The sequence below is a fragment of the Ranitomeya imitator genome, chromosome 9 (genome assembly GCF_032444005.1).
Source record: "Ranitomeya imitator isolate aRanImi1 chromosome 9, aRanImi1.pri, whole genome shotgun sequence".
Classification (NCBI taxonomy): domain Eukaryota; kingdom Metazoa; phylum Chordata; class Amphibia; order Anura; family Dendrobatidae; genus Ranitomeya; species Ranitomeya imitator.
This window is the reverse complement of record NC_091290.1, coordinates 37,063,543-37,091,322: the sequence shown is the minus strand read 5'-3', so window position 1 is coordinate 37,091,322 and position 27,780 is coordinate 37,063,543. Positions and strand designations below refer to the sequence as shown.

The window sequence follows — 27,780 nt, the reverse complement described above, 5'->3', positions numbered from 1 at the left end:
CCTATAAGTCTCTTTACGCTAGATTTGCACTCTCTACAAGAAGAAACGTGGACTGGCCGTGAGCTGCGCAAATTTTCCTTACTCTTCAGGCTTGGCTAATGATAAGCCGGACTGGCGAGACATCACTCCTGAGCTCCGTGTAGCTCAGAATTTCAGGAAATTCAGGCAGTTTCTATCGAGGGCCAGAGAGCACTGGACCGTGGACAGGGGTTGTGCATAAGCGATCGGCTCATCTCGATCAAGCCGTAAACACACAAAGTCACAAAAAAGGCTGTGTTTGTACTGAGTCTAATATTTCCCATGAAAATTTTGTTGGAAAAAAAATGCAGCGTATGGAGCCCCATAAAAAACTATTTACGAGATCTACTGTGATCTAGGTTGATCACGCAGCAAAGTCGATAACAAATGAAACCATCTGTAAGTTTATAGTCTTTAATACACAGCATACACTTGTCGCACAAAAGGATCATATACACGAAGAACAAAAAAAATTACAATTTCTTCACCATTTTTCTCTTATTTTCCGGCCTCATCTTTCAGGTTTTGTCCATACAATTGCCTGAGCCTTTCTTCGTGTTTTTGCTGTAGAATCTCCTGCTGCAGGTTAAATCCATTCATCCTGTACAAAAGCATAACATGAACTGTTGGTAGAATTTACACTACAAGTCGTGTGTCCACAACATAAGACACAATAACAGGGCTGGAGTTAAGACTGGTCACCTTAATAAGACAAGGAAGGCTCTTGCATGCTGCGGAGGTCTGTGTACAACATGGACTCGTTAATATGATGCTGCACAGTACTAGGAGAGTTTATAATAATGGGAATAACCATAATTTACCTTTATTTACCTTGCGGGTAATAACGGTCAACCAAAAGACTGATTGGCAACAGCTACAGTCATGGCCGAAAGTGTTGGAACCCTTGAGATTGTTCCAGGAAATGCTTGCAATTACCGCACATATGTTTTGTTATACACATCTATATTTGCTTTGTGTGTATTGGAACAACATAAAAAAAAACAGATAAAAAAGGCAAATTGGACATAATTTCACACAAAACCCCAAAATTGGGCACTCCAAAATGTTGGCACCCTCATTTGGTTGCACACCCTTTGGAATGAATAACTGCAATCAATCGCTTCCTATAACCATCCACATGCTTCTTACACCTCTCACCTGGAATTTTGCACCATTATTCTTTTGCAAACGGCTCCAGTTCTCTTATATTTGAAGGCGCCTTCTCCCAACAGCAATTTTAGGATCTCTCCACAGGCGTTCAATGGGATTTAGATCCGGACTCATTGCTGCCACTTCAGAACACTCCAGCGCTTTGTTTCCATCCAGTTCTGGGGATTCTTGAAGTTTGGGGTCATTGTCCTGCTGGAAGACCCATTACGTAGGATGCAAACACAGCTTTCTGACACTGGGCACTACATTCCAACCAAAATCTGTCGGTAATGTACAGATTTTATGATGTCTTGCAAACAGTAAAGGCATCCAGTGCCAAAGACAGCAAAACAATCCCAAAACAACTTTGAACCTCCACCATATTTGACTGTAGGCACTGTGTTCTTTTCTTTGTAGGCCTCACTTCATTTTGGGGTGGGTGTCTCCGCGGTCACAAAGGTAATTCCCTTGGCTTTTTTTTACATGGCGTACTCCTCTTGGCTTCAGGTCTTTTACTTTGTTGATTTTAAGGTTATCAGCCTTTTAGCATACTGTACACAATAAGTACTTCACCACTGTTGGTATTGTAGCGTGGCTAAAGGATGTCTAATCGATGGGAGATATGTCCCTTATAGATGGCTTGCTACTGTGATGTAACCATAGCTACCTATATGTGTTTCAGGACCTGTGGTGATGTCACAACCACATGTCTGGTCATGTGATGGGTTCTGGGTGTGGTTAGACATATAAAAGAAAGCCTAATGCTTAACACAGGTAGATATGTGTGGAGGTGAAACCCTTCTGAGTGTGTTACGGCTTCAGGACTGAGCCGGATGAACTGGACACTTGTTTTTTCTTTGCCTGAACCAAAGGCTATTTGCTTTCTGTTGTTTTGTCATATGGTTTATGGAGTAATAAACCCAGTGAACTTTAAAGGAACACGCCTCCTGAGTGTCAGCCGTCGCAGCTGAGTGAGTGGAACCCCTACAATTGGTGGTAGACATGCGAGCAGCGTTCCCAGCGGAGAAGTGAGTTTATTTTTGAATGTCCTGGGTCAAGGCTGTTGCAAGCCAGCAAGCATTGCCAGAGAAAATGGAGGACTTGCTGAAACACTTGGTCCAGCAGGAGCAAAGGCAGCAAGAGACCAACAGGCTGTTGATGCAGCAGATACAACAGAGCCAGCAGGAGCAACGGCAGCAGTTACAACAGAGCCAGCAGCAGATGCAGCTTCTGGCAACCGCCATCCAGGGCAAGGCGAGCGCCCCAACCCCAGGTTTGGCTGATGACACCCACGTCCGAAAGACGCGCATTGCAGAAAATGACTCCAGGGGATGATGTTGAGGCCTTCCTGACGGTGTTTGAGAGGGTCGCTGAGAGGGAAAAACTTCCGCCAGAGCAGTGGGCAGAGGTACTTGTGCCATACCTGACAGGAGTACCCCAGAAGGCGTACTATGATTTGACCTTGCAGGATGCCAAAGAGTATCACAAATTGAAAGCCGAGATTCTCGCACGTTTGGGGGTGACACTGACTGTCAGGGCACAGCGAGTTCACTCCTGGGGCTATCACCGGGACAAACCACCTCGTTCCCAAATGTTTGATCTGTTGCACCTGGTCCAGAAATGGCTGCAGCCAGAGTCATCTACGCCTGCTCAAATGGTAGAACGGGTGATGATGGATCGGTTTGTCCATTCCCTCCCGAGGCCTATACAGACTTGGGTTGCCCAGGGTGATCCCCAGAATGCCGACGAGCTGATCGGACTGGTTGAGAGATACCAAGGGTTGGAAGGCTCCTTCAGGAGGCAGCCCATGCCATACTGGGGGTCCCAGAAGGAAGCTGAGCCCCAAAAAGGGGTGGCGCGTCCAAGGTCACCAAGGGCAGGGGAGGTGGTGCCCAAGGTCCCTACGGGTGATATTGTTTGTTGGAGGTGCCACAAGCCAGGACATATAGCTGCCCGATGTTCCCAGACCACTGAGCAGATGGACTGTAGCATGGGACGCCGTTGTTCATACTATGCGTATCCAGCCTGCAGTGTGAACTCTCCGCCCAACGAGGGACCTCAAGCGTGTCCCGTAAAGGTGAACGGTCGAGCAGTAACGGCACTGTTAGACTCGGGGAGCCTAGTGACCCTGGTGAGGGCCATTTTTCCTCTCCACCTGCTCCCGGGAAAGAAGGTCGGAGTGCGGTGCATACATGGTGATGCAAAGGACTACCCTGTGGTCAGTGTGAACATTGAAACGACATGTGGCACGGAGTCCCACATAGTCGGCGTCGTTCAAAACTTGTTGCACCCTATAATTATTGGCCGGGATTTCTGTTTGTTTTGGGATTTGTGGGGGAAAGGTTCTGAGCTCCCTAGCAAGAGTAGGGAACCAGTGAACCCTGGAAGGGTGGTGCCACACCCAGAGTCAGACAGGTTTCCTTTTTGTGTCCTGGCTGGAGATGAGGAGGAAGTGTCCCCTGCATCTGACATTCTGGAGTTAGAGGTATCCGGTGAAAATTTTGGGACTGCCCAACATAGGGACCCCACTCTGAGGGAAGCCTTTAATAATGTCACAGTTATTGACGGGGTGGTACAGGAGCCGGGGGCAGACACAAGATTTCCCCATTTTCTAATGAGCAGGGAGTTGTTGTACCGGGTCACGAAAATAAGGGAGGAGTTGGTAGAGCAGTTGGTAGTGCCGGGTCCATATAGACGGAAGGTGTTGGACATGGCCCATTCACACATCTTGGGTGGACACCTAGGGGTGGAAAAAACGCAGGAACGGGTTGTGCAGAGGTTCTATTGGCCTGGGTGCCACCGGGAAATAGTGAACTATTGCAGGTCCTGCCCTACATGTCAGCTAACTGCTCCCACTCCTCATTTCCGAAACCCCCTTGTGTCACTGCCCATTATTGAGGTGCCATTCGAGAGAATTGCCATGGACTTGGTCGGTCCCTTAGTTAAATCAGCCCGGGGCCATCAGTATATATTAGTCATCCTGGACTATGCCACACGCTATCCTGAGGCAATTCCCTTGAGAAATTCTTCTTCAAAGAGTATAGCTCGCGAGTTGGTCCATGTCTTTTCCCGGACAGGTCTGCCGAAGGAGATCCTGACTGACCAGGGGACACCTTTCATGAGCAAGGTGATGAGGGAACTATGCAAAGCCCTGAAAATCTCCCAGTTGAGGACCTCGGTGTACCATCCCCAGTCAGATGGCCTTGTTGAGAGATTTAACAAGACACTGAAGAGCATGCTGAGAAAAGCTATAGAAAAAGACGGTAGAGACTGGGATTGTCTCTTACCCTATTTGATGTTTTCCATTCGTGAAGTTCCACAGGCCTCCACAGGTTTCTCACCGTTTGAGCTTCTGTATGGCCGACATCCACGAGGACTCCTGGATATAGCCAAGGAAACCTGGGAAGCCGAAGTCACGCCCCACAGAAGCGTCATTGAGCATGTGGCCCTGATGCAGCAGAGGATTGCAAAGGTGATGCCTATCGTGAAAGAACACCTTCTCCAAGCACAAGAAGCTCAGGCCAGGGTCTACAACCGGTCTGCAAGAGTGAGGCAATTCAATCCGGGAGACCGAGTTCTTGTGTTAGTTCCGACAGTGGAAAGCAAGTTCTTGGCCAAATGGCAAGGGCCATATGAGGTTGTCGAGAAACTTGGTGAAGTAAACTATAAAATTCACCAACCAGGAAGACGGAAACCATTCCAAGTATACCATGTCAACCTTATCAAGCCATGGCAAGATAGAGAGCCGACAGTAACTCCATCGTTGTTAAGCAACCCAGAAGATGAGGTTGGAGCGGTTACTATAGCGGAGACGCTATCGGAGTCCCAGAAACAGCAATGCCGGGAGTTACTCCAGAAAAACAGGGACCTGTTTTCCGAGTTGCCTGGGTACACGAAGGTCATAGAGCATGAGGTCCTGACAGAGCCCCATGTGCGCGTGAACGTGAAGCCCTATAGAATTCCTGAGGCCCGTCGAGAAATAGTCTCCAAGGAAGTGGAGCGTATGTTGAAGCTTGGAGTCATTGAGGAATCCAAGAGCGGTTGGTCGAGCCCAATTGTCCTGGTCCCAAAACCTGATGGGGAGTGGAGATTTTGCAACGACTATAGGAAGTTGAATGAGGTCTCTAAGTTCGACGCATATCCCATGCCCCGCGTTGATGAGCTCATCGAAAGGCTTGGGCCCGCCAGGTACATAACTACCTTGGATTTGACGAAGGGGTATTGGCAGATCCCCATGGCACAGGAAGCCAAGGAGAAGACGGCGTTTTCTACACCAGATGGGTGCTTCCAGTATGTCCGGATGCCATTTGGCCTACAGGGAGCTCCGGCCACCTTCCAAAGGGCTATGGATAGAGTCCTTGCACCCCACAAGGCATACGCTGCTGCGTACCTAGATGATATCGTCATCTTTAGCCCGGACTGGGAGAGTCATCTGGAGAAAGTCCAAGCGGTGTTTGATGCTATAAGAGAGGCCGGATTTACAATAAACCCGAAGAAGTGTGCATTGGGTAAAGAAGAAGCTAAGTACCTTGGATACATAGTGGGTCATGGAGAAATAAAACCCCAAATCAGTAAAGTGGAGGCAATTCAAACATGGCCAAAACCAGTTTCCAAGAAGCAAGTTAAAGCCTTCCTGGGAATCGTGGGATATTACAGGAGGTTCATCCCAAACTTCGCCACAATGGCGGCGCCTTTGACTGACCTGCTAAAAGGGACAAAATCAGTAATGGTTAAGTGGTCCGAAGAAACAGATTCAGCCTTCCAAGAAATGAAAGAGGCTTTATGTAAGCAACCCGTTCTGATGGCCCCAAACTTCAAGAAAGAGTTTATTCTTCAAACAGATGCCTCAGATGTTGGGGTGGGAGCAGTCCTTTCCCAAGAACTACATGGAGAGGAGCATCCTGTTCTCTATCTGAGTAGGAAGCTGTCCTCGTCTGAAAAGAACTACTCAGTCGTTGAAAAGGAGTGCTTGGCCATAAAATGGGCAGTCGACACATTACGGTACTATTTGCTGGGACGTAAATTTAGACTGATATCCGACCATGCCCCACTTAGGTGGATGAGGGAAACGAAGGGTAGAAATGCTAGGGTCACCCGTTGGTTCTTAGCCCTGCAGGACTTCTGTTTCCATGTGGAACATAGGGCCGGAAAGCTGCACGGTAATGCTGATGCCCTGTCAAGAATCCCTTGTCTAGTGGGAGAAAGTGCCAAGCCCCACGGCTTTAGGCAGAGGGGGGAGGTATGTAGCGTGGCTAAAGGATGTCTAATCGATGGGAGATATGTCCCTTATAGATGGCTTGCTACTGTGATGTAACCATAGCTACCTATATGTGTTTCAGGACCTGTGGTGATGTCACAACCACATGTCTGGTCATGTGATGGGTTCTGGGTGTGGTTAGACATATAAAAGAAAGCCTAATGCTTAACACAGGTAGATATGTGTGGAGGTGAAACCCTCCTGAGTGTGTTACGGCTTCAGGACTGAGCCGGATGAACTGGACACTTGTTTTTTCTTTGCCTGAACCAAAGGCTATTTGCTTTCTGTTGTTTTGTCATATGGTTTATGGAGTAATAAACCCAGTGAACTTTAAAGGAACCTGCCTCCTGAGTGTCAGCCGTCGCAGCTGAGTGAGTGGAACCCCTACAGTATATATATATACAATGATGGCATTAAGTTGTACTTTATAGCACTATCGCACCTTATGACTTGTCCTATTCTACTTATACAGCCTGGGTTACTTGCAATTTGCTAACCTGCTGCACTGCCGCGGATATGCTTTTTGTATTACCATTGTCTCGTCCCTGTTTTCAATATACTTGCTTATAATTTGTTATTTATTAATAAAATTCACTGTTTTAAACTTTAATTGGTTCTTTGGTGCTTCTCTTCTTTTGTAGGATTTTAATGTTTATGCACTTAACCCTATCCTATACATCCTTGCACTTCCTTATGCTCTTTACTTTTTACTAAGTATTATTGGTGCTGGCTTGGTTTATATTTTTGGTAAACAGTAGAGTGATGTGCTTTACCAAAAAGCTCGGTCTCAATTGTCCACAAGATACTTTCCCAAAATTATTTTGGCTTACACCCATTTTGCAAACTGAAGTCTAGTTTTTTATATCTTTGTGCCAGCAGTGAGGTCCTCCATGGACTCCCGCCATAGAGTTTAATTTCATTCAAATGTTGACGTATACTTCGCATTTACACTGATACACCCTGAGCTTGCAGGACAGCTTGAATTTGTTTGGAACTTGATTGCGGCGGCTTATCCACCATCCGGACATGAAACTTTGAGATTGTTGCTATTTTTAGACAATTTTGGTTCTCAATTCCTCTGATAGTTCTTTTCTCCACTTTCTGTTCTCCACGTTTAGTGGGGCACACACAGACACACAATGCAAAGATTGAGTCAACTTCTCCCTTTTTTATCTGGATTGAGGCGTGATTTTCACATTGCATACTTCTGTTACTTGCCACAGGTGAGTTTGAACAAGCATCACGTTTGAAGAAAACCACAATTTTCGAAAAGATGTCCAGAATGCCCTTTTTTTTGTGTGTGTGCAATTATGTCCAATTTGTATTTTTGTCCTGTTTTTTTTTTTTGTTCCAATACACACAAAGGAAATAAACATGTGCATAACGAAACATGTGTTATTGCGATAATTTTCTGGAAAAAAAATGCTTTATTTTCTGGAACAATATCAAGGGTGTCAACACTTCCGGTGATGACTGTATTTCATGTTTATTCTGGTCTTTAAGAAAGCCTTTCCATTTTATTTTTAAAGGTTAATATATCTGATAATGATTTAATCTGTAAACAAGTTGCAATTTCCCCTTTCCATCTTCTTCTCCAGTGTGCTCCAGAACAGTACACACAAGGTGATAATGCAAGATAACCAACATTTGTGTATTTTTTTATTTAATAATTTGACACCTTGTGGTTCTTGAAACATTCATCCACTCCTTTATTTTTTTAGAACATTCAAAAACTAAAAACAAAAATGTATACGGTAAGTCCCATGATTACCTATGGGTACAGTATGTGCACTCACCTGGCATTCTCTTTCCTCTCATTGTAAAATTTCAAAATTTTAATCTGTTGTTCATCCAGTTCCTTATTCCGAATATCTCTAAATGCTCTATAACAAGGCAAACAACAACGTTTAGGCCACTGGCATTTTAGCACTTTTTTTTATTAATGTGCCTATGAACTTACAAGCAGCTAGCTGCTAACTACCTTCGTGTTGTGCCTTGCGCCGCTTTCTGCCAGTACAGAGTGGTCACAGACCGCTTCTTACGGCGATTCAACGGCTTCCGTTGACATAATGTCGACAGAGCGGCGACTTCTATTCCTCTGCTCTGACGGGGTATGACTGCCAACATCATGCTGATTGACAGCTGGCTCCCCGCTGCATAACTGCAGGGAGCCAGCAGTCAATCAGTATGAGGTCCTCTGTCACGCTCAGTCAACAGAGCAGCCCGGAAGAAGAGCTGCTCTGTTGACGTGGAGCAGCCGACTTGTCGGCAGGAGTGGTCAGTGACCGCTTGGTGCTGGGTAGAACAGGCAGGTAGTTGCCTTTTTTTAGCAACTACCTGCCTGTTAGTTTTTAGGCTCATAGCAAAAAAAATAAAAAATTCCTAGACAACCTCTTTAAGCATGGCATTATGCTGGGCGTGCAGTTGTAAGATGCATCTAATTTAGTTAAGAGGCACACACAACCTAACGAATTTGGCGCATCTTACCACTAGTGTCCGCCTCAGTGTTCCTCGCTAGAAGGGTTACTCCAGTTACTGTATTTTTGGCGCTCTATATTGGCATAACTTTTGAAGAATTTGTAGGACGGGCTTCAACATGTCCGGTCTCACCCACCTGGGAAGATATGGACTGATGCAAAAATGTCAAAAGTCACAAAGTGTTTGTGCACCTTCGAGTTGCACAAAACTTTTGCGACCTTTCAAAGTGTTTTAAGTCAGAAATCTGTCAAGACACCATTATGTTCAAGACACATTACTTGTTGTTTCGAGCATCAAATTTTTCCTCCATCTTGAGCCACTGTAATAAATTTTGCACATTTTAAGCCTGCTTGGTCTGCTCCAGCTTTGCTGGACGGCGTGCAACTTTAATGACACCACCTGTACAATGGCACGGGATTAAAGCAACGCGCATGTATGGCGCTTATTGGGTTAAATAAAACTTAAAGTGATGAAAAGTAATTACCTAAAAAGCTCATAGTGTAAAAATACACTTAGGCCTCCAACTAAGAAGCAATATAAAACTATCGTAGCATTGCTCTTTCTGCGTTTTTCTGTAGATTCTTCCCAATCTTCTTTTGGAGGAAATTCGGACCAGTACCGCGCGTGGTCTTGTGATGTGGACCTGATTAGGGAATAAGCACAATCATAAGTAAAAAGTGAAAAATCTACTGTAAGTGTCGAAAAAAATGGAAGAGAAAAAGTAACTGATATGGGGAAGGGGAGTTTGGTTTGATATCAACATTCATGACTTTTTTGTGAGATTCTTATATAGGACAGTGTTGCATTCCTCCGCCACCCCAGCCCCTATACATCACTATCAACCAAGGAATGTTCTGATATTATGGATTTTGGAGATAAGAGATGGAGGATGGGAAGGGAAGGGCTGAGTGGAACCTAAAATGAAGAAAGGGAAAGTTGCTACAGAAAGAAGAACAAGGATGGAGACATATGAAGGTCTCCTGCAAGCATGGAGCCCTTAGTCTCGGATGTCACCTGGTATATGGTCCCTGCTCTGTCTGATAGGATTGCTTCCAGTTGTTTGTTGGACCCGAAGGTTTATATGGGCTGCGGCCTCTTAAATTCCAATTTTCTCTCTGTATTGCGTCCAAGACGCCGTCATATTGCGTGCGTGAAGCGTGCTTGCTTAACACTCTGTAGGCCTCGTTCAGACGCACAAACTGGGAATGCAGGAGAGGGTTTGCGGGGTCGCTGTCGGGATGGCACTGAAAAACATAGGCACATAAATGCAAGACATTTACATAAGTCTAGCATTAAAGTAGTTTTCCAAAACCCCAACAGGCAGTATGTTTTAACAACACAAAATGTGCCTTACTCACCATCCCCAGGTCCAGTGTTGAGTCTTTGCAGCTGCTTCAGCTGCTGTTATTGTCTGCAGTGCTGACGTCACGTCAGTGAGCTCAGCGGTGCTGCCAACTTGGCCAGAGCCGCTGAGCTACATGCAAGTTGATCGGCACAAGTGATTGGAGCTAGCTCTGATCGCTGCTGTTTAACTCCTTAAATGACACTGTCAATCACTGATAGTGGTATTTTGCGTCATGCCATCCTGGTAGCATGACGATTCGATGCCCTTTGCCCACCACCTGTAAGGTGACTGTGGGAAGCCGATGGCAACGCAGCCAGGGAGCCATCTTGGTACTCCTGTGAGGTCCAGTCCTATATATTGCAATACTGAAATTTTTTATTTGGTAAAAAAAAAAAAATCATAGGTTCAAGTCCCCTATTGGGAATGAAAAAAAAAGTGGAATGTAAAAAAAAAAAAAGTTTTAAAAATATTAAATAAAAAATACAAATTTTAATCACCCCACTTTTCCTCAGTTAATACTTAAAAAAACAACTATTCAGTATTGCCAGTGTGGTCCACTAAAATCAGATCCCTCATAACATAAAACTATTCAACTCATTCAATAAACGTTGTAAAATAAAAAATAGAAGTGGCAAAACTGCCATTTTATTGCGTCACCTCACCTCCCTCAAAAATGCAATAAAAAAAATTATTAAAACATCATATTTAACCCCCAAATAGTGCTATTAAAAATTACAGCATAAAACTAAACTAAACCTTATGCAGGTTCATTGATGGAAAAATAAAAAAAAACTATGGGTCTCTGAAAATTAACAATTTTTATTTATTTATTGATAAAATTAAAAAAAAGTAACTAAATTAATAAAAAAAAAACCAAAACAACCTTATAAGTTTATTATTGTCGTAATTGCACTGACTTGGAAAATCACGTAGCCCGCCCCATAAAAACAAAACCCAAAAGGCAATGTTTGGAATGATTATTTCTCCACTACAGTATTTCTTAGCTTTAAGAAGAAAACAATTTCAGTTTTATAAAACATGATATGGAAACGTGAATTAGACAAAAAATAAAAATCATGGCTCTTGGAAGGAAGAGAAGGAAAAATGTAAAAACCAAAAATAAAAATCGTCTTCGTCCTTAAGGGGTCAAGCACATGTCCTAATTAGTGCATGTTCAGCTGTTGGTTTTTTTTTTTTTTTTTTTTTGGTGCATTTCTAGGACTTCTGGATGTTCTTAGTAAATTGATCAAAACCTATGACAAGGGATGCTTATAGAAACGCAGAATTCTTCCTGGAGGAAAGATGAGGGATGTGTATAAACTAATGGAGGAACAAGGGATCCGAATTCGCTTATTACTGGAGATCTCGGTGACATGATAAGGACATACCAGCCTTTTATTAACTCCTTCAATGATATCATGTTTCGGTCACTACAGCAGTGTCGAAGGTTCAACGTTTCTCCTTGTGGAGAGTGACATACCAAGCCTGGCATGCCAGAGTGAGGAAACTTATATGTCATGCATGCTCCTCTAAAATTAATCAGATTAGAAGTGCTTCTGTACTCTCTGGAGTTTTGACACGAGTTGTAGTAGATAGATAAAATTGCAGGTTTACTGCAATGCTCCTCTGGGAAATTAAATATGGAAATTGTCTCTTCAGAGAGGAAGAAGACTAGAACTCTAGCGCCACCTATTGGAGGTAGCAATCCTAGAACTCAAAGATCGACCCTTCAATAAGCCTTCAATATGACTTAGGATAAAACCAAACCAGAATCTCAATGTTCAGACACAGTGTTTCGGGGGTGTTGCCCCTCATCAGTGCAAAGTATGACATCTGATTTGGCTAGGTGATAGGCTCTGGACTGGGATCTAAGGGGTAACGTTTCTCCTTGTGAAGCGAGACATAGCGTTCAAATTCTTGTGCATTTAGTTTCCCAGAGGAGCATGCATGGCTTTTAAGTCTCCTCACTCTGACATGTCACTCTCCACAAGGAGAAACATTACCTCTTAGACCACGGCCCAGAGTCTCTCACCCAGCCAAATCAGATCTCATACTTTGCACTAAAGAGAGGCAACACCCCTAAACACCGTGTCTTCAAATAAAAATTCTGGTTTGGCTTTTATCCTAAGTCATATTGCAAGGCTCGTTAAAAGGTTGATATTGACTCTTAAGATTGCTGCTTCCAATAGGTCACGCTAGAGTTCTAGTCCTCCTCTTCTCTGAAGAGACAATTTGTAAGTTCGCTACAGATAGAAGCAGATGTAGAACTCTCACAATGAAGTATTGGCGGCTTTGTCATTATGCAGACCTGACTTAAGGGGATTTACACTGCAAGATAATCGCGATCGAGCTTTGTTAAAGGCAATTATCGCAGTTCAGGTGATCTGGCGGTCAGGACAGATATTGAAATTGCAATATTTCATGGATGTGTGAAACCAGCCATAAAGGGAAGAAAATGCCCGATTGTTAGCATTACATGATTTTTTTTTTAAACATTTTGTTGCAGTTTTTTTTATTTATTTTTTTTATGCATATTTGTATTAAAAATAAAAATAAAAATATTCAGACTCCTTGTTGTTTCAGGAAACAACACATGCACATAGCCACAGTTAACAGACACTGACCCCATCTTTTGTACTGGAGCATCTAATGAGCATGTGCAAATGTCACTATAAAGGGAGGAGCAGGGAGTCATTATAATCCTGCCTCTGCTGATAATTAGACTGCTGAAAGCTTTTCCTGGAAGGAAAGGGAGCAATAGTCTAAAAAAGCCCTAATGGCCAGTGAAAAAAATACAAGATTACTACTTTTTTTTTTAAATAAACAAAAAAAAAAGCAATTTTTAAAAAAAATTTGATATAAAAAAAAAAATAGGTAATTTTCTGATGATAGCTTCCCTTAAAGTACATTTTCCCAGTCTCATTCACAGCCAGTATTTATCTGCGCCTTAAAAATAATGAAGGGGATGTGGCTCTTGGTGGAAAGCCATGATGCCCATTATTCGGATGACTATGCCTTACACTGAGTACTGACCGTCATTTTTATCCTTTCTGGTTTATTATAACAGTGACATCATGGCTGGACATGAAACTAACCTTCTTTGACAAGGTGAAAAAGGCATTCTTGATTTCCTCACTTGTGGCTTTTCTCCCAACACCTAGGACTTGGTAATGGTCCTTTAAATTCGACCTTAAAAAGTATACAACATAAAAGAATAAGAAACAAGAACATTAACCACCAGGTGTAAATATGTGTAATATTAACATTATACATACTACTCAACTTTGAAATTGCAACGTCAAGAAGGAAGAATCGTGGAATTATGGAAATCGCGGATGGAGACAAGTTAGTGATCTGTAAATGATGGAAAAATGAGGGAATGACGCACCAGTCTGACTCCTGGGATTATGGAGTGGGGTGGCATAATGTATAGTAGTCGGATCCCTCTAGTCTTCATTCCAGGTGCACTAACAGCTCGGCGTTAGATTGATTTTGTAGTAGAACCAGTGGTACGACCATTTCTCCAAAGTGTCCCAGGAACCATTTTTCAACATGACAACGCTAATCCACAAGTTGCTCGTACTCCTGTGAGCAACCTGCGCAGCCTAAACGTGCTACCATGGCCATGGATGTCTCTTTATCATTACAGGATGAAGAATTTAATGGGATTCTCCACTGCAGAACAATTAATGGACCCAGGATGCTGCACATATTAAAATATATATACAGTATATATACCGTACTCACCAACTAGAATGGAGTCACTCCTCCATTCCTAGTCCCCCATCTGGTCTCCTGACATAAACCACATCACATGACCGCTGAAGCAAATCAGCAACTGCCGATCGTCTGCAGCCTTCACATTTACATCTCAGTGGAAAAAAATGCTGTTCTTCTGCTCATATGTAATTGTGAAGGCTGCCGCTGATCAGCCGCTACTGATTGGCTTCAGCAGTCACATGAAATAGTTTATGTCAGGAGACTGGCAGGGCATATGGGACTGAGAGTGGAGAAGTGGCGCTGGTCTGGGAGGTAATTATGGATTTTTTAAAATTTATGCAGCATTCGGGAGCCATTAATAGGAGGTATATCCCACCCTTCTTAATGAAAACTGACTGCTCTATTGTACTATTGGGGGCGCGGATAAGCGGGCACGGATACTCATTATGGGGATGTCTGGAGCAAAACCTCAACGATCTAGAGTTGAGTTCCAGATAATCCACACGAGGTGGGACATTTTGGTGATTTTTTTTGCCCTATGAGTGACAATTTTGGGATGAGTCATCCGGCTGAGGAAGTAGTAGGGTCAGAGGGTTTATCTCTGTAATGAAAAGTTGGCTTCGACACGGCTCGCGCAATCAAAAGAAGGTCTAGGTGGGATCTGATCAATGGTTCTAAAGGCGGCACGGTGCGGCAACACATCACAATGATATCGGGTGACGCTGGGGTCACGAGTTCAGTTCCAATATTACAAGCATATGGAAGGGTTTACGTCCTCAGCGTTCATTGACTGCGGTAGGTAAGTTTCTCCACAGAGTTCAAACAACACAGGTAATGGGGTATTTCCCAGGCAGTATAATTAACCTTAGTCCCTGTCAATGTGTGTGGTAAGGAAATTCAATTATGTTGAACGAATGAACACAATTCTCTATGATGGCTGCAAATCACGGACTGACAGGTAGCTTAGTCTTGGTCTCGCGTTGATATACTGATACAATAGTCTGGGGTTTTCGGCTTTTGTGCAGGCCGGGTTCACATTTCCGTCATTGCTTTTATTTATTCCAGAAGATGCAACACTCTGCCTGATCCAACAGACCCCACTAACTCATAACGGGGTCTGTCAGGTGCCGCTCAAGAGTCTGATGCAGACATGAATATATGCCCTCATTCAGACAAGAGGACAAGAAAAAAACGGAGCAATTGTCAGCAACACGCTGGATCTGATCTTCATTCATTTATGGTCCAGGTGCCCATTTTTACCATCAGTGCGACACCCATTTTTCTTGTATGAAAAAAAAAATTCTAACCTTTTTCTACCCATTAAAAAAAACAAAACAAAAAAAAAACACACAAGGATAACACACAGATGGCATCTGAGTGCTAGCCTTTTTTTTACAGACTCGTTAATTTGCATGTAAAATTTAATTTTGAGACTTACACTAAATTGGATACAAAAAAATGACCATGTCCCCAGTTCTCTTTTTTTTCCGCAGACAACCTTCCCACAAAAAGACGGACATGTGAACAGCCACATATATAATGGGAATATGTGGTGTATCTTTAAAAAAACACAGATAGCTGAAAAATGAAGGTTGGAAAAAGAATTAAAAAGAGTTTTAATTTGTATTCCATATATCAATAGTACACGTGAAAATAAGAAACTTTGTAATAGACCTTATCAGATCCTGGACTGATCTTTCATTCTTGAAATGATCAATTCTTGGAGAAAATCTATCTCCACTGAATACAGATTTTTCCATTACGGAGAGAGGACAGTTGGTGCTCATAAAGTTCTATGGAGAACTGTAACTGTTGCTTTAGAAGAACTTGGAGCAGAATGTCTGTGTCGCCTGTAGCTCCTCCCTCTCCATAGAATCTATAAAGCACCAACTGTCATCATCTGTCCTCACTGAACACATTTTACCCATTAATTATGAATTGAGAGTGAAAGATAAGTCCAGGAGGGAAATGATATCACTTTCTGCAATAACATATATTATAAATTTGCCTTTTTTTCTCTTTACTATTGATTTATGAAATACAAATTAATAGGAGGTATCTGTTTATGGTTATGTTCACAAAGGTCAAATTGGTCGTCTGTGGATTTTTCAAAAATCCACAACGCACACCAGTGTAATGTAAGTGGTCGTCCACGTTTGGAGACAATTTTTGTTCACTTAATTTTTGGCTAAAAATCAGTTTTCATTAAAACTTTTGCATCGTTTGCCTTCCATTACCTCGGTGTTGCACTGTCGTTTGCTGGCTGCAGAATGAGTTATCTGAGAATCTATCAGTGAGCTCGTTCTGACGGTCCAGTCAAAGAATTTCCAACTCTCTCTTATCTGTGCTTTTTTGAGCAGCTCTAAGCTCATTATTCCAATTGCAAAAAATAACTTTAGTCCAAATTAAATATATTCAAGATTATGCCATAATTTAAAAAAAAAGGCAACTGAAGTAGAATTCCCCTATGACGTCAGTATTTATTAGGTGCAACATGGCAATTTAATGTCTCATTTATGTTAAGGGTTCTATGAAAGGTTTTCGTAGCATCATATCACAAGGAACATTACTGAAGGGGTTAAACATAGGTATAAATTGAGAATGTTCAGAGCAGGGTGTAAGTAGCCCCCATAACCATATACTACTCAGGGGGCTGTCACAATCGCTCCTCACTTATTAGCCATATGACGACTCTCGTGGCCCTGTGGCTCAGGATACATACACCACCTCACCGTGAATACGTTCCAGCACAACGATGAGTCTGCAGCAGACATAGTTGGCGTCCTTCTTTACACACACCGCGCCATGACATCATGGGTCATGTTAAATCCCTGTAAGTTGAGAGACAATTGGGAAAGTGTTAAATCAGAACTCAGGTTCCGTTAAATTACCCGAAAATTATTATAACACATCAGCCAATACAAGGGCCTACTGCTAGGGGTTGCCAATTATCGTTTATTCTAGCTCTGGTTAACTACTGCTTTAGCTAATTGATTCCTGTTTTGCCCTCAGTCAGTTTACTGGTGATTCTCCTGACTCACGATTTTGTCTCTTGTCTAGCCTCCAGGTTCTGACCCAGCGACCTGACCATTCCTGCCATCCTGCTCCACCGGCCAGCTGCTACTTCATGGATTCAAATCAGGGCTCATGTGTAAGTCCACATCCTTGTGCAGGGGTTAAAAGACGATGGCAAGGGCTTACTGACAATTCTTCTAACTCACGATTTTGTCTCTTGTCTAGCCTCCGGGTTCTAACCCAGCGGCCTGACCATTGCTGCCATCCTGCCATACCAGCCAGCTGCTACTTCAAGGGCTCAATTCAGTGTTGATGTATAAGTCCACATACTTGTACAGGGGTTAAAAGGTGAAGGCAAGTTCTTACTGACAATTCTTCTGACTCAATTTTGTCTCTTGTCTAGCCTCCAGGTTCTGACTCAGGGGCCTGACCATTCCTGCCATCCTGCTCCACCAGCCAGCTGCTACTTCAAGGATTCAAATCAGGGTTCATGTGTAAGTCCACATCCTTGTACAGGGGTTAAAAGGTGAAGGCAAGTTCTTACTGACAATTCTTCTAACTCACGATTTTGTCCCTTGTCAACCTTTCGGGTTCTGACCCTGTGACCTGACAATTCCTGCCAGCCTGCTCCACCAGCCAGCTGCTACTCCAAGGACTCAACCAAGGGCCTATTTGTAATTTCACACTCCTGCACAGGGGTTAAAAGTTGAATTTATAGACTTCCCTGGGACCTGATAGTCAGAGGGTCTGGCCAAAGCCTGTCTGTGGAAGCCATATTTAGAAATGACCGGTATCTATGGAGAGAGCCACTACTACAGACGCAAACATGTACAGAGGGAGATTATGAATATAATAGTAAAATTAAAATGAATTATGAAAACGATGAAGATTTTTTAATAAAATGACATGTAATTATTTTAAATACCAAAGTGTAAATGGGCTTCGAACCAGTGTTTGTGAGGACATATGTGGTTGTATTGTTAAGAAGAAGTGTGGTATATTCCGAAACGCGCTGATAATAAAACTGCAAAAATACAGCTTCTTGAATTCTGGATTTTATCATTCCTCCAGCCGGGCGGAATAATCCACAATTTTTCCTTCATCAAGAATATGTGATGCACAGATGACAGTCCATGTAGTGTAATCAATGGAGTTTTGTACTAATTGTGTTTCGCAGTAACGAGATTGATCACGTGATTTTCGGTCAGTATCAGGTCACGGTTTGGCTTCCACATTGGACGCAGCATGTAATTATCACTCACTACCCATCATCTCTATAGTTCTAATGCAAATACCCATGTAATCGCCTACAAATGGCAGGGAATATTTTGGCCTTCACTTCAATGTATGGTAAACTTTGTGCGCTGGCAATTAAATATGAGGCTACTGTGAGGAATCCTGCTTGTGCCATTATCCGGTTTTCTGCTCAGACATAAAACATAAATGATCAAACGCCAGGGAAGGCCGTCCGCTGGCGGAGATGTCAATGTAAACCACATACATGAAAACTAGTGAAAATAAGAAACGCAGACAGCACAACCAAGCATCAGGACTTTATGTATCACGCAGCTTTATTGGAATATACAGACGTGATTTCACCATATAAGGTACATACAATTATATACATGACACATATCAAAGTCGGACAGAGAAACAGCTGACCACACGGAAGATTCAGCATACAACCCCAATTCCCCTAAAAAAAAAATTGGACGATGTGTGAAACGTATAGAAAACAAGAATGCAATGATTTGAAAATCTCATATACACTGCTCAAAAATATAAAGGGAACACTAAAATCCCACATCCTAGATATCTCTGAATGAAATATTCCAGTTGCAAATTTTTATTCATTACATAGTGGAATGTGTTCAGAACAATAAAACATAACAATTATCAATGTAAATCAAAATTAATATCCCATGGAGGTTTGGATTTGGAATAATACTCAAAATCAAAGTGGAAAATCAAATTACAGGCTGATCCAACTTCAGTGGAAATGCCTCATGACAAGGAAATGATGCTCAGTAGTGTGTGTGGCCTCCACGTGCCTGTATGACCTCCCTACAACGCCTGGGCATGCTCTTGATGAGGCGGCGGATGGTCTCCTGAGGGATCTCCTCCCAGACCTGGACTAAAGCATCCGCCAACTCCTGAACAGTCTGTGGTGCAATGTGACATTGGTGGATGGTGCGAGACATGATGTCCCAGATGTGTTCAATCGGATTTAGGTCTGGGGAACGGGTGGGCCAGTCCATAGCTTCAATGCCTTCATCTTGCAGGAACTGCTGACGCACTCCAGCCACATGAGGTCTGGCATTGTCCTGCATTAGGAGGAACCCAGGGCCAACCGCACCAGCATATGGTCTCACAAGGGGTCTGAGGATCTCATCTCAGTACCTAATGGCAGTCAGGCTACCTCTGGCGAGCACATGGAGGGCTGTGCGGCCCTCCAAAGAAATGCCACCCCACCCCATTACTGACCCACTGCCAAACCAGTCATGCTGAAGGATGTTGCAGGCAGATCGCTTTCCATGACGTCTCCAGACTGTCACATCTGTCACTTGTGCTCAGTGTGAACCTGCTTTCATCTGTGAAGAGCACAGGGCGCCAGCGGCGAATTTGCCAATCCTGGTGTTCTGTGGCAAATGCCAAGAGTCCTGCACGGTGTTCGACTGTGAGCACAACCCCCATCTGTGGATGTTGGGCACTCAGACCATCCTCATGGAGTCGGTTTCTAACCGTTTGTACAGACACATGCACATTTGTGGCCTGCTGGAGGTCATTTTGCAGGGCTCTGGCAGTGCTCCTCCTTGCACAAAGGTGGAGGTAGCGGTCCTGCTGCTGAGTTGTTGCCCTCCTACGGCCCGCTCCACATCTCCCGATGTACTGGCCTGTCTCCTGGTAGCGCCTCCAGCCTCTGGACACTACGCTGACAGAGACAGCAAACTTTCTTGTCACAGCTCGCATTGATGTGCCATCCTGGATGAGCTGCACTACCTGAGCCACTTGTGTGGGTTGTAGAGTCCGTCTCATGCTACCACGAGTGTGAAAGCACAACCAACATTCAAAAGTGACCAAAACATCAGCCAGAAAGCATTGGTACTGAGATGTGGTCTGTGGTCCCCACCTACAGAACCACTCCATTATTGAGGGTGTCTTGATAATTGCCAATAATTTCCATCTGTTGTCTATTCCATTTGCACAACAGCATGTGGAATTGATTGTCAAACACTGTGGGTTCCTAAGTGGACAGTTTGATTTCACAGAAGTTTGATTTACTTGGAGTTAGATTCTGTTGTTTACGTGTTCCCTTTATTTTTTTGAGTAGTGTATACATTTTATTCACAGCAGGATATAGGACACAGAGCAGAAGTTGAACATTGGAAATTTTTCCATTTCTTTTGAAAAAATTAACTTGTTAAGAAATTGATGCCCAAAAAAAGTTGGGACAGGGTTAACAAATGGAAAAATGTCCAACAATCACCTTGTGATCTGTGTTCTATGTTCTTGTCAAGCACAGTGTGGGAAGACTAAGTGCAACACGAGGGGAAGGAAGCCCAATCCCCAGGGAATGGGGGAATGGAGACCCCCAGGCAGATCTAATAGCACCTTTGTCTCGACTACCATCCCTGTATTGGTTCTACACCAATCACCAAGCAGGAACCTAAGCCCTGTATATCTTTATAGCTAATAGGGAAGGGGATGAGCACTGGTCAGTCCCCGCTGTACACTAAAGAGAAGAAGGGAAACAAACAAGAGGGAAGCTACTTATCTTGAGCATACTCAGGGAGGTAACACCTAAGGTCTTCCAACAGAACCAGAGAGTAAGTAAGCCAACTCCTATAGCTCCAAGCCTTCACAAAGGAAAATGTGAATATCACCGGCTACTTCCTGAAGCAGACTGGGAGTCTATAAACACCCAGGTCCAGGTGTGTCAATTAGAGCCAGAGAGAGATTGCCACTGGGTCCAAACGCAGAGACCTTCTGCACCCAGATTCAGAGTGACTGTTTGTAGCATCTGACACACCTGTGACAGTTCTGTGAATAGAATATGATTTCCAGATCATTGCATTCTTGTTTTCTTTACATTTTACACAACTTTCTTTTTGGAACTGGGGTTATATAACTTAAAGGAGTTATACTAAGCATGAAAGTTACTTCCTATCCATAGAACTTCCTAATTACTGGCGGTCAATGTGACTCCCATCAATCTCAAGGATGGGGCTCTGTCTTGAGTGGAGGTCCGCATGCTCAACCTCAGCTTATATTCCCAGACTCTTATGATGATGACCTTTGACACACTCAGTGCAGGAATGAATGTGTCGCATGGATTTATGTATTTTTACATCAACTAAGAAATTTGCTCCTCCGACCGTGTGGGGTCATAATAACATAGAACCAGACCCCAATCAGAAGACAATAAAACAATCACACTCCTTATCTACGAACTGTTCCAATATTTATGGACATAACTGTTTATCACTCACATAATGGCAGTTCTGCTTCACGTCACCTGTCTTATCTAAGGCATTTTTCTGTGCTATGTTGTGCATAAATATGTGATTCTTCAGAATTTCTATTACTCTCTGCCTGATTAAGGAACCTGCGTAGTCTCGAAAGCTTGCAATTTGTTACCATCTTTTCATTTAGCCATTAAAAGGTATCAACCACTGAGGACTCTCAATTCTAAATATTTTTCTATCCACTGGTTAACACGGTACCAAGATATATATCTTTCCTGTTTATTTGCTGTGATTCCTTTGTGCCCAGAAAAGGCTGTTTTTGGTTTTGAATCCCTTGGACTTTTATGAAAGCAATAAAACTGTGCGTGTTTACACTAAACTGCGTTGCCTGTGTGAACGCTACCTAATTCCAATCGGAGAGCGTGAATCCTTACAAGGGCCTTCTAACAATCACTCCCAATAGTAGTGGATTGGATGTTGTATGTACGGACTTATTTTTCTGCCTAAAAGCTATCCAGCAAAAAGTATCTCCCTTCTTAAGCTTCTGTATGTATTGGAGGTAGGTGGAGGTATAACCTCCATAATCTCAGTGTAAAATCTGTCTCCCCAGGTCCACATGTGGCATTTATAACACTTTGATGGGCCCCTCATACACTTGGATTTGGGGCACCACTACCTCCTCTGCACCCCCTATAGATACACCCCAGCAGACTGGCATCAGCTTATGTGGATAAGGCTTCAAACAACATCTGGACACAATTCAAAGGATTTTAGCCACGATTATGATACAAATATGTGGAAATGAATAACATGTATCATCGAATATGGAATGTTCCACCAAAGTAGTGAAAGTCAGCAAGCAGGACTTTTTTTTAAACAAATTTAAGACCCCATTCATCAAACAGCTGACACCCGAAATCTGCAGTAAAAACTGTCTGCAACTCAAAAGTTGCGAAAAAATATTTTGAGTTTTCACTACTTATATAAAAAAAGGGGTAGTGCTTAGCGGGAAAGGGGAGTCGAAAACTTAGCTTTGCCATTAAACAAGTTGTCCAGTCATATGATATTAATAACTTCACACTAGAAGTATTTGGTCAGTATTTTACATCAGTATTTGTAGCCAAAACCAGGAGTGGGTGATAAATACAGAAGTGGTGATATGTTTCTATTATACTTTTCCTCTGATTGTTCCTCTCCTGATTTTGGCTTACAAATACTGATAGAAAATACTGACCAAATACTGCTAGTGTGAACATGCCCTTGGAAAAAGTTATTAATATCAAAGTCACATAAAGTCTGTGTGTGAACATGCACTAAAAAGAAGCAACATGTCATTTGAGGTATTTATGCTTAACCCTATAAGAATTCGGCATTTTTTAATGTTTGCACTTTTGTTTTTAACTTTCCTTCTTTCACGAGCTATAACTTTTTCATATTTCTATTTTTTTTTTGGGGGGGTGGGTGTTTTCACGGCATTGATTGTGCAGTAATAATTGCCCGGTAACGTGATTCTTCAGGTCGGTATGGTTATGGCACCAATCACTAGACAAACGTGAGTACTCTTTTTTATTATTATTATTTTAGTTGTTTACAATAATTTGTAAAAATAACAAAAAAATTGTTTTTGTCGCCATTTTCTGAAACCCATAACTTTGTTTGAAAATATTTCCACCAATGAAAATCATTTTTATTTTGTGCATGGCGGGCTTCTGCTTTATTGAACAAAGTGTGTTTTCACTGCATTTTTTAAACATAGATGCGGGGGACAAAAAAAAACATCAATTGTTACATTTTTATTTCTTCTCTTTACAGTACTAATTGTACAGGTTAATCTGCTATATAATTGTCTAAGGGTAACTTCCGTCTGTCTGTCTTTCTGTCTGTCTGCCTGTCACGGATATTCATTGGTCGCGGCCTCTGTCTGTCATGGAAATCCAAGTCGCTGATTGGTCGTGGCAAAACGCCCATGGCCATTGCCACGACCAATCAGCGATGGCCACAGTCCGGCAGCAAAATGGCCGCTCCTTCCTCCCCGCAGTCAGTGCCCGCTCCATACACCCCTTCTGTCAGCGCTAACACAGGGTTAATGCCAGCGTGACGGGAGAGCGGTGTAACGCACTCCGGTAACGCAGCTATTAACCCTGTGTGACCAACTTTTTACTATTGATGCTGCGCATGCAGCATCAATAGTAAAAAGATCTAATGTTACAAATAATAATAATAATAAAAAAAGGTTATTCTCACCCTCCGAGGTCGCGCACTGTCCTTGGCAGTGCAAGCGGCAGGTTCCGGTGCCAAGGATGCTATGCGAGAAAGACCTGCCATGACGTCACGGTCATGTGACTGCGACGTCATCACAGGTCCTGCGCTCATACCAACCCTAAGACGGTAACCGCTCCATGCATTGCGATCTCGCGAGATGATGACGTACGGTCTCACGAGACCGCAATGCACTCTTGAGACCGGAGCGCGCGAGGAGCATCGGTGCAAAGCGGGGGCCAACGGAAGATGAGTATATAACTATTTTTTATTTTAATTCTTTTTTTTTTTAATAGGAATATGATGCCCACACTGCTATATACTACATGGGCTGTGCAATAAACTACGTGGGCTGTGCAATATACTACGTGGCTGTGCAATATACTACGTGGGCTCTGCAATATACTATGTGGGCTGTGCAATATACTACGTGGGCTGCGCAATACACTGCGTGGGCTGTGCAATACACTGCGTGGGCTGTGCAATATACTGCATGGGCTGTGCAATACACTGCGTGGGCTGTGCAATATACTGCATGGGCTGTGCAATATACTACGTGGGCTCTGCAATATACTATGTGGGCTGCGCAATATACTATGTGGGCTCTGCAATATACTATGTGGGCTGCGCAATATACTATGTGGGCTGCGCAATATACTACGTGGGCTGCGCAATACACTGCGTGGGCTGCGCAATATACTGCGTGGGCTGTGCAATATACTGCGTGGGCTGTGCAATATACTGCGTGGGCTGTGCAATATACTGCGTGGGCTGTTCAATATACTGCGTGGGCTGTGCAATATACTGCGTGGGCTGTGCTATGTACTACGTGGGCTGTGCTATATACTGCGTGGGCTGTGCAATGTACTACATGGGCTGTGCAATGTACTACGTCGGCTGTGCAATGTACTACGTGGGCTGTGCAATGTACTACGTGGGCTGTGCAATGTACTACGTGGGCTGTGCAATATACTGCGCGGGCCGTGCTATATACTGCGCGGGCCGTGCAATATACTACGCGGCCTGTGCAATATACTACACGGGCTGTGCAATGTTCTACGTGGGCTGTGCAATGTACTACGTGGGCTGTGCAATGTACTACGTGGGCTGTGCAATGTACTATGTGGGCTGTGCTATATACTGCGTTGGCTGTACTATGTGGGCTGTGCAATGTACTATGTAGGCTGTGCTATATACTACGTGGGCTGTTATACACTACGTGGCCTGTGTCATACACTACGTGGCCTGTGTTGTACACTTCGTGGCCTGTATTATACACTATGTGGCCTGTGTTATACACTGCGTGGCCTGTGTTATATACTGCGTGCGTAGACTGTTATATACGTGAGCTGTGTTATATGCTACGTGGGCTGTTATAAACTACGTGGCTGTGTTATATGCTATGTGGGCTGTTATACACTTCGTGGGCTGTGCGACATAATACGTGGGCTGTGCTATATACTCTGTGGGCTGTGCTATATACTCCATGGCTGTGCTATATACTACGTGGCTGTGCCATATACTACGTGGCTGTGCTATATACTACATGGCCAGCCACGAACAATCAGCGACAGGCGCTAATTGGTCGCGGCCGGCCGAATCCTGTGTATTCAGTGTATTATTCTAAAATCTTCATAAATAAACTACATACATATTCTAGAATACCCGATGCGTTAGAATCGGACCACCATCTAGTTACTTTTATATTTTGATAGACAGGACTTTTAGGCTATGTTCCCACGATGAGATTTTGGTGAGTTTTTGATGTTTAGTATTTTTGCCACCTCTTTTGCCTTTTTTTGAAAATACGCAGCCTAAAAAAACTCACCAAAAACTCATTGTGGGAATGTTACCTTACTGATTCGACGTTACCAGAGATGTGTTTATTTTTTAAAACTAAATCTCTCAATCAGTGATTCATAGTGGCATCTAAATGGTTGATCAGCAGCTTGGGAGCCCCCTCCACACTTCAGGTCCCTGTGTACATGTACAATTAAAGGGGTATTCCTGTCTCCAAGATCCTATCCCAATATGTAGTAGGTGTAATAATAATAACATTAGCAAATACCTCCCATTAGAAATGTAGTACAGTTCTTCTGATCCGCTATGTCACTTACCTCATGTGCAGGGCATTGCTGTAGCTTATATATCTATGGCTATGACTACTACAAGTGTCACTATGTGATTGGCCGTAACCATGGATACCTAAGCTACTGGAATGTCCTGCACATGGGGTAAGAGACAGAGCGAATCAGAAGAACTATACATTTCTAACAGGAGGTATTTGCTACTATTATTATTATTACTACATATTGGGAGAGGATCTAGGTAACGGGAATACTCCTTTATGTTCATTTGAGCTGAGGGGTTAAAAATGTCTCCATATTTGACCACTGTATGAATTGACAGAAAAATAAGACCCCATATACACAAAAAAAGCCTCCTACAGCACAAAAAAATAACTTTTTAAAGTATTTTTAAGGGGATATTTCAGTCCGAAAAGAAACCAATGTGGCATTGTGTGTGGCCTATGTATCTGGGATCCCGCAGGGCGCCCCAAAATGCCAGCACAGCCCTCTGATACTGACTCTGGTGCTCCTGTCAGGGGGATAATAGAGAACGTGTTGGAAATTTGTGGCATCTGCTGCAGTGTGCCATATTGGAAGGGGTAGTCATGGAGGAACATAACTGCCACTGTCCTCCATTACTGTGACTGGCTGCAGGGTAGGTAGGCCTCCTGTTTACACTGAGGTTATGTACAGAGCATTCAGCCTCACAGCCAGACTCCCCCCTATAAAGACGTACCAGATTACTAACCCCCTTTAGAGACTACACAGTCACGGGGTAAACCATCTGCGTATTGGGGGGGGGGGAGATAACCAATCCTACTTACCGTCTTCGCAGATGTCACCTTCGACGGGCCGCGCATGCGCTAACCAGAGATCGGTTGTGATTGGCTGTGATGCTTCCTTGTGGCCGGTAGCGTTATCCAATGGGAGTGGAGGAGGCGGGGCCGTAGCGGCGAAGCAGGTACCGGAGGATTTACGTGCGCGATATATTGCGATATCACAGTGCGATATAGGTGGCCGGTGTACGAGGGGATCCGCTACCGATTACCGTGCCGTCTGTGTGAGTGACGTATGTGGAGGGGGACGTTCACACTGGCAGTTACAGGGCCAGGCTGCCTCCTGCGATTTCTAGGACGGCTATCAGCGACATAGGACCCGCGTGACGTCATCAGAGCTGCAGGTATGACGTGGCAGAGGGGAAAAGTCATCTCCCCCCTTTAAGGGCGACGTAGAACTCCCTGACCCCTCCTCAGCGGGCTCCTGTGCTTATAAACTTTCCAAAAGCTAAAAACTTCTTCTTTCCCCCGGTTGATCGCGGTGTCTCCGGGCTTGTGCTTTTATCATTAACACTTTGGTGTCTGTGCGACTTCCTGATCATTTTGTTGGGAGGTGAAAGGCCAGAAATAATCAGCCATTCTGCGTAGTCGCTTTAGGGTCCATCCGACAGGATACATATTCTGACGTTTTATTAGTCCGGGCCGCCGCGCTCGTGGCGATACCAGATGTGTTCATCCGTCTTATTTTTTAGATTTTACTTAGGTTCCAGAAAAAGAAGATGTAAACTATTTATTTGTTATATTATTATTTTTTACTTTTTTTTTTTAAAAGAGAACTTGTTGGACAATTTTGAGAAACTATGCTTTGGAGATCAGTGTGGTGACCCCCTAGGCCGTCTCTTCCCAGCGCTTCCTCTGCATCTACGTAGGCCCGGCAGTGGCAGCGGGTACCTGATGAATGGGACGGACCGTCCCCGATACGCGTAGGCTCATCTGAACGTCTCCATCTACCTGGACGGTACCGCGATCCTCTTCGTTGTGCAGCGGCGCTGGGCAGAGCCGGACTGTATCTTCTCTGAAACCCTGGAGCGTTTCAGAGAATCCTATACACATGGCTGTGGTTGTGCGGCCAGACTGCGTGGGTTTGGGCAGCACGAATCACCGGACTGGTTCCCTTTAAACATGTATTAGTCCCTGTGCAGTACATACTGTAATAGTTCAGTGCTTT

At 43.6% G+C, this 27,780-nt stretch overlaps 2 protein-coding genes across 4 annotated transcripts in view; one reads left to right on the top strand and one right to left on the bottom strand.

Moving 5' to 3' along the window:
* Positions 1-418: 418 nt before the first annotated feature.
* Positions 419-26,737, bottom strand: DNAJC4 (DnaJ heat shock protein family (Hsp40) member C4). The gene is made up of 7 exons (XM_069739463.1): positions 26,601-26,737; positions 16,700-16,798; positions 13,343-13,436; positions 9,917-10,146; positions 9,387-9,545; positions 8,221-8,307; positions 419-619 (listed from the first exon to the last, which is right to left on the bottom strand). Exons 2-7 carry the CDS (start codon positions 16,780-16,782, stop codon positions 517-519), a joined length of 756 nt encoding a protein of 251 aa, XP_069595564.1. The 5' UTR covers positions 16,783-16,798; positions 26,601-26,737; the 3' UTR covers positions 419-516.
* The window catches only part of NUDT22 (nudix hydrolase 22), a 29,774-nt gene continuing 28,684 nt past the window's right edge, over positions 26,691-27,780 (top strand). Inside the window, exon 1 of one of the 3 annotated variants that reach the window (XM_069739460.1) lies at positions 26,691-26,737. The gene's annotated coding sequence lies outside the window, so the exon portion shown is untranslated. Of the gene's footprint in view, positions 26,957-27,780 lie in introns of all 3 variants that reach the window. The other 2 variants (XM_069739458.1, XM_069739461.1) reach the window with 2 other exon arrangements.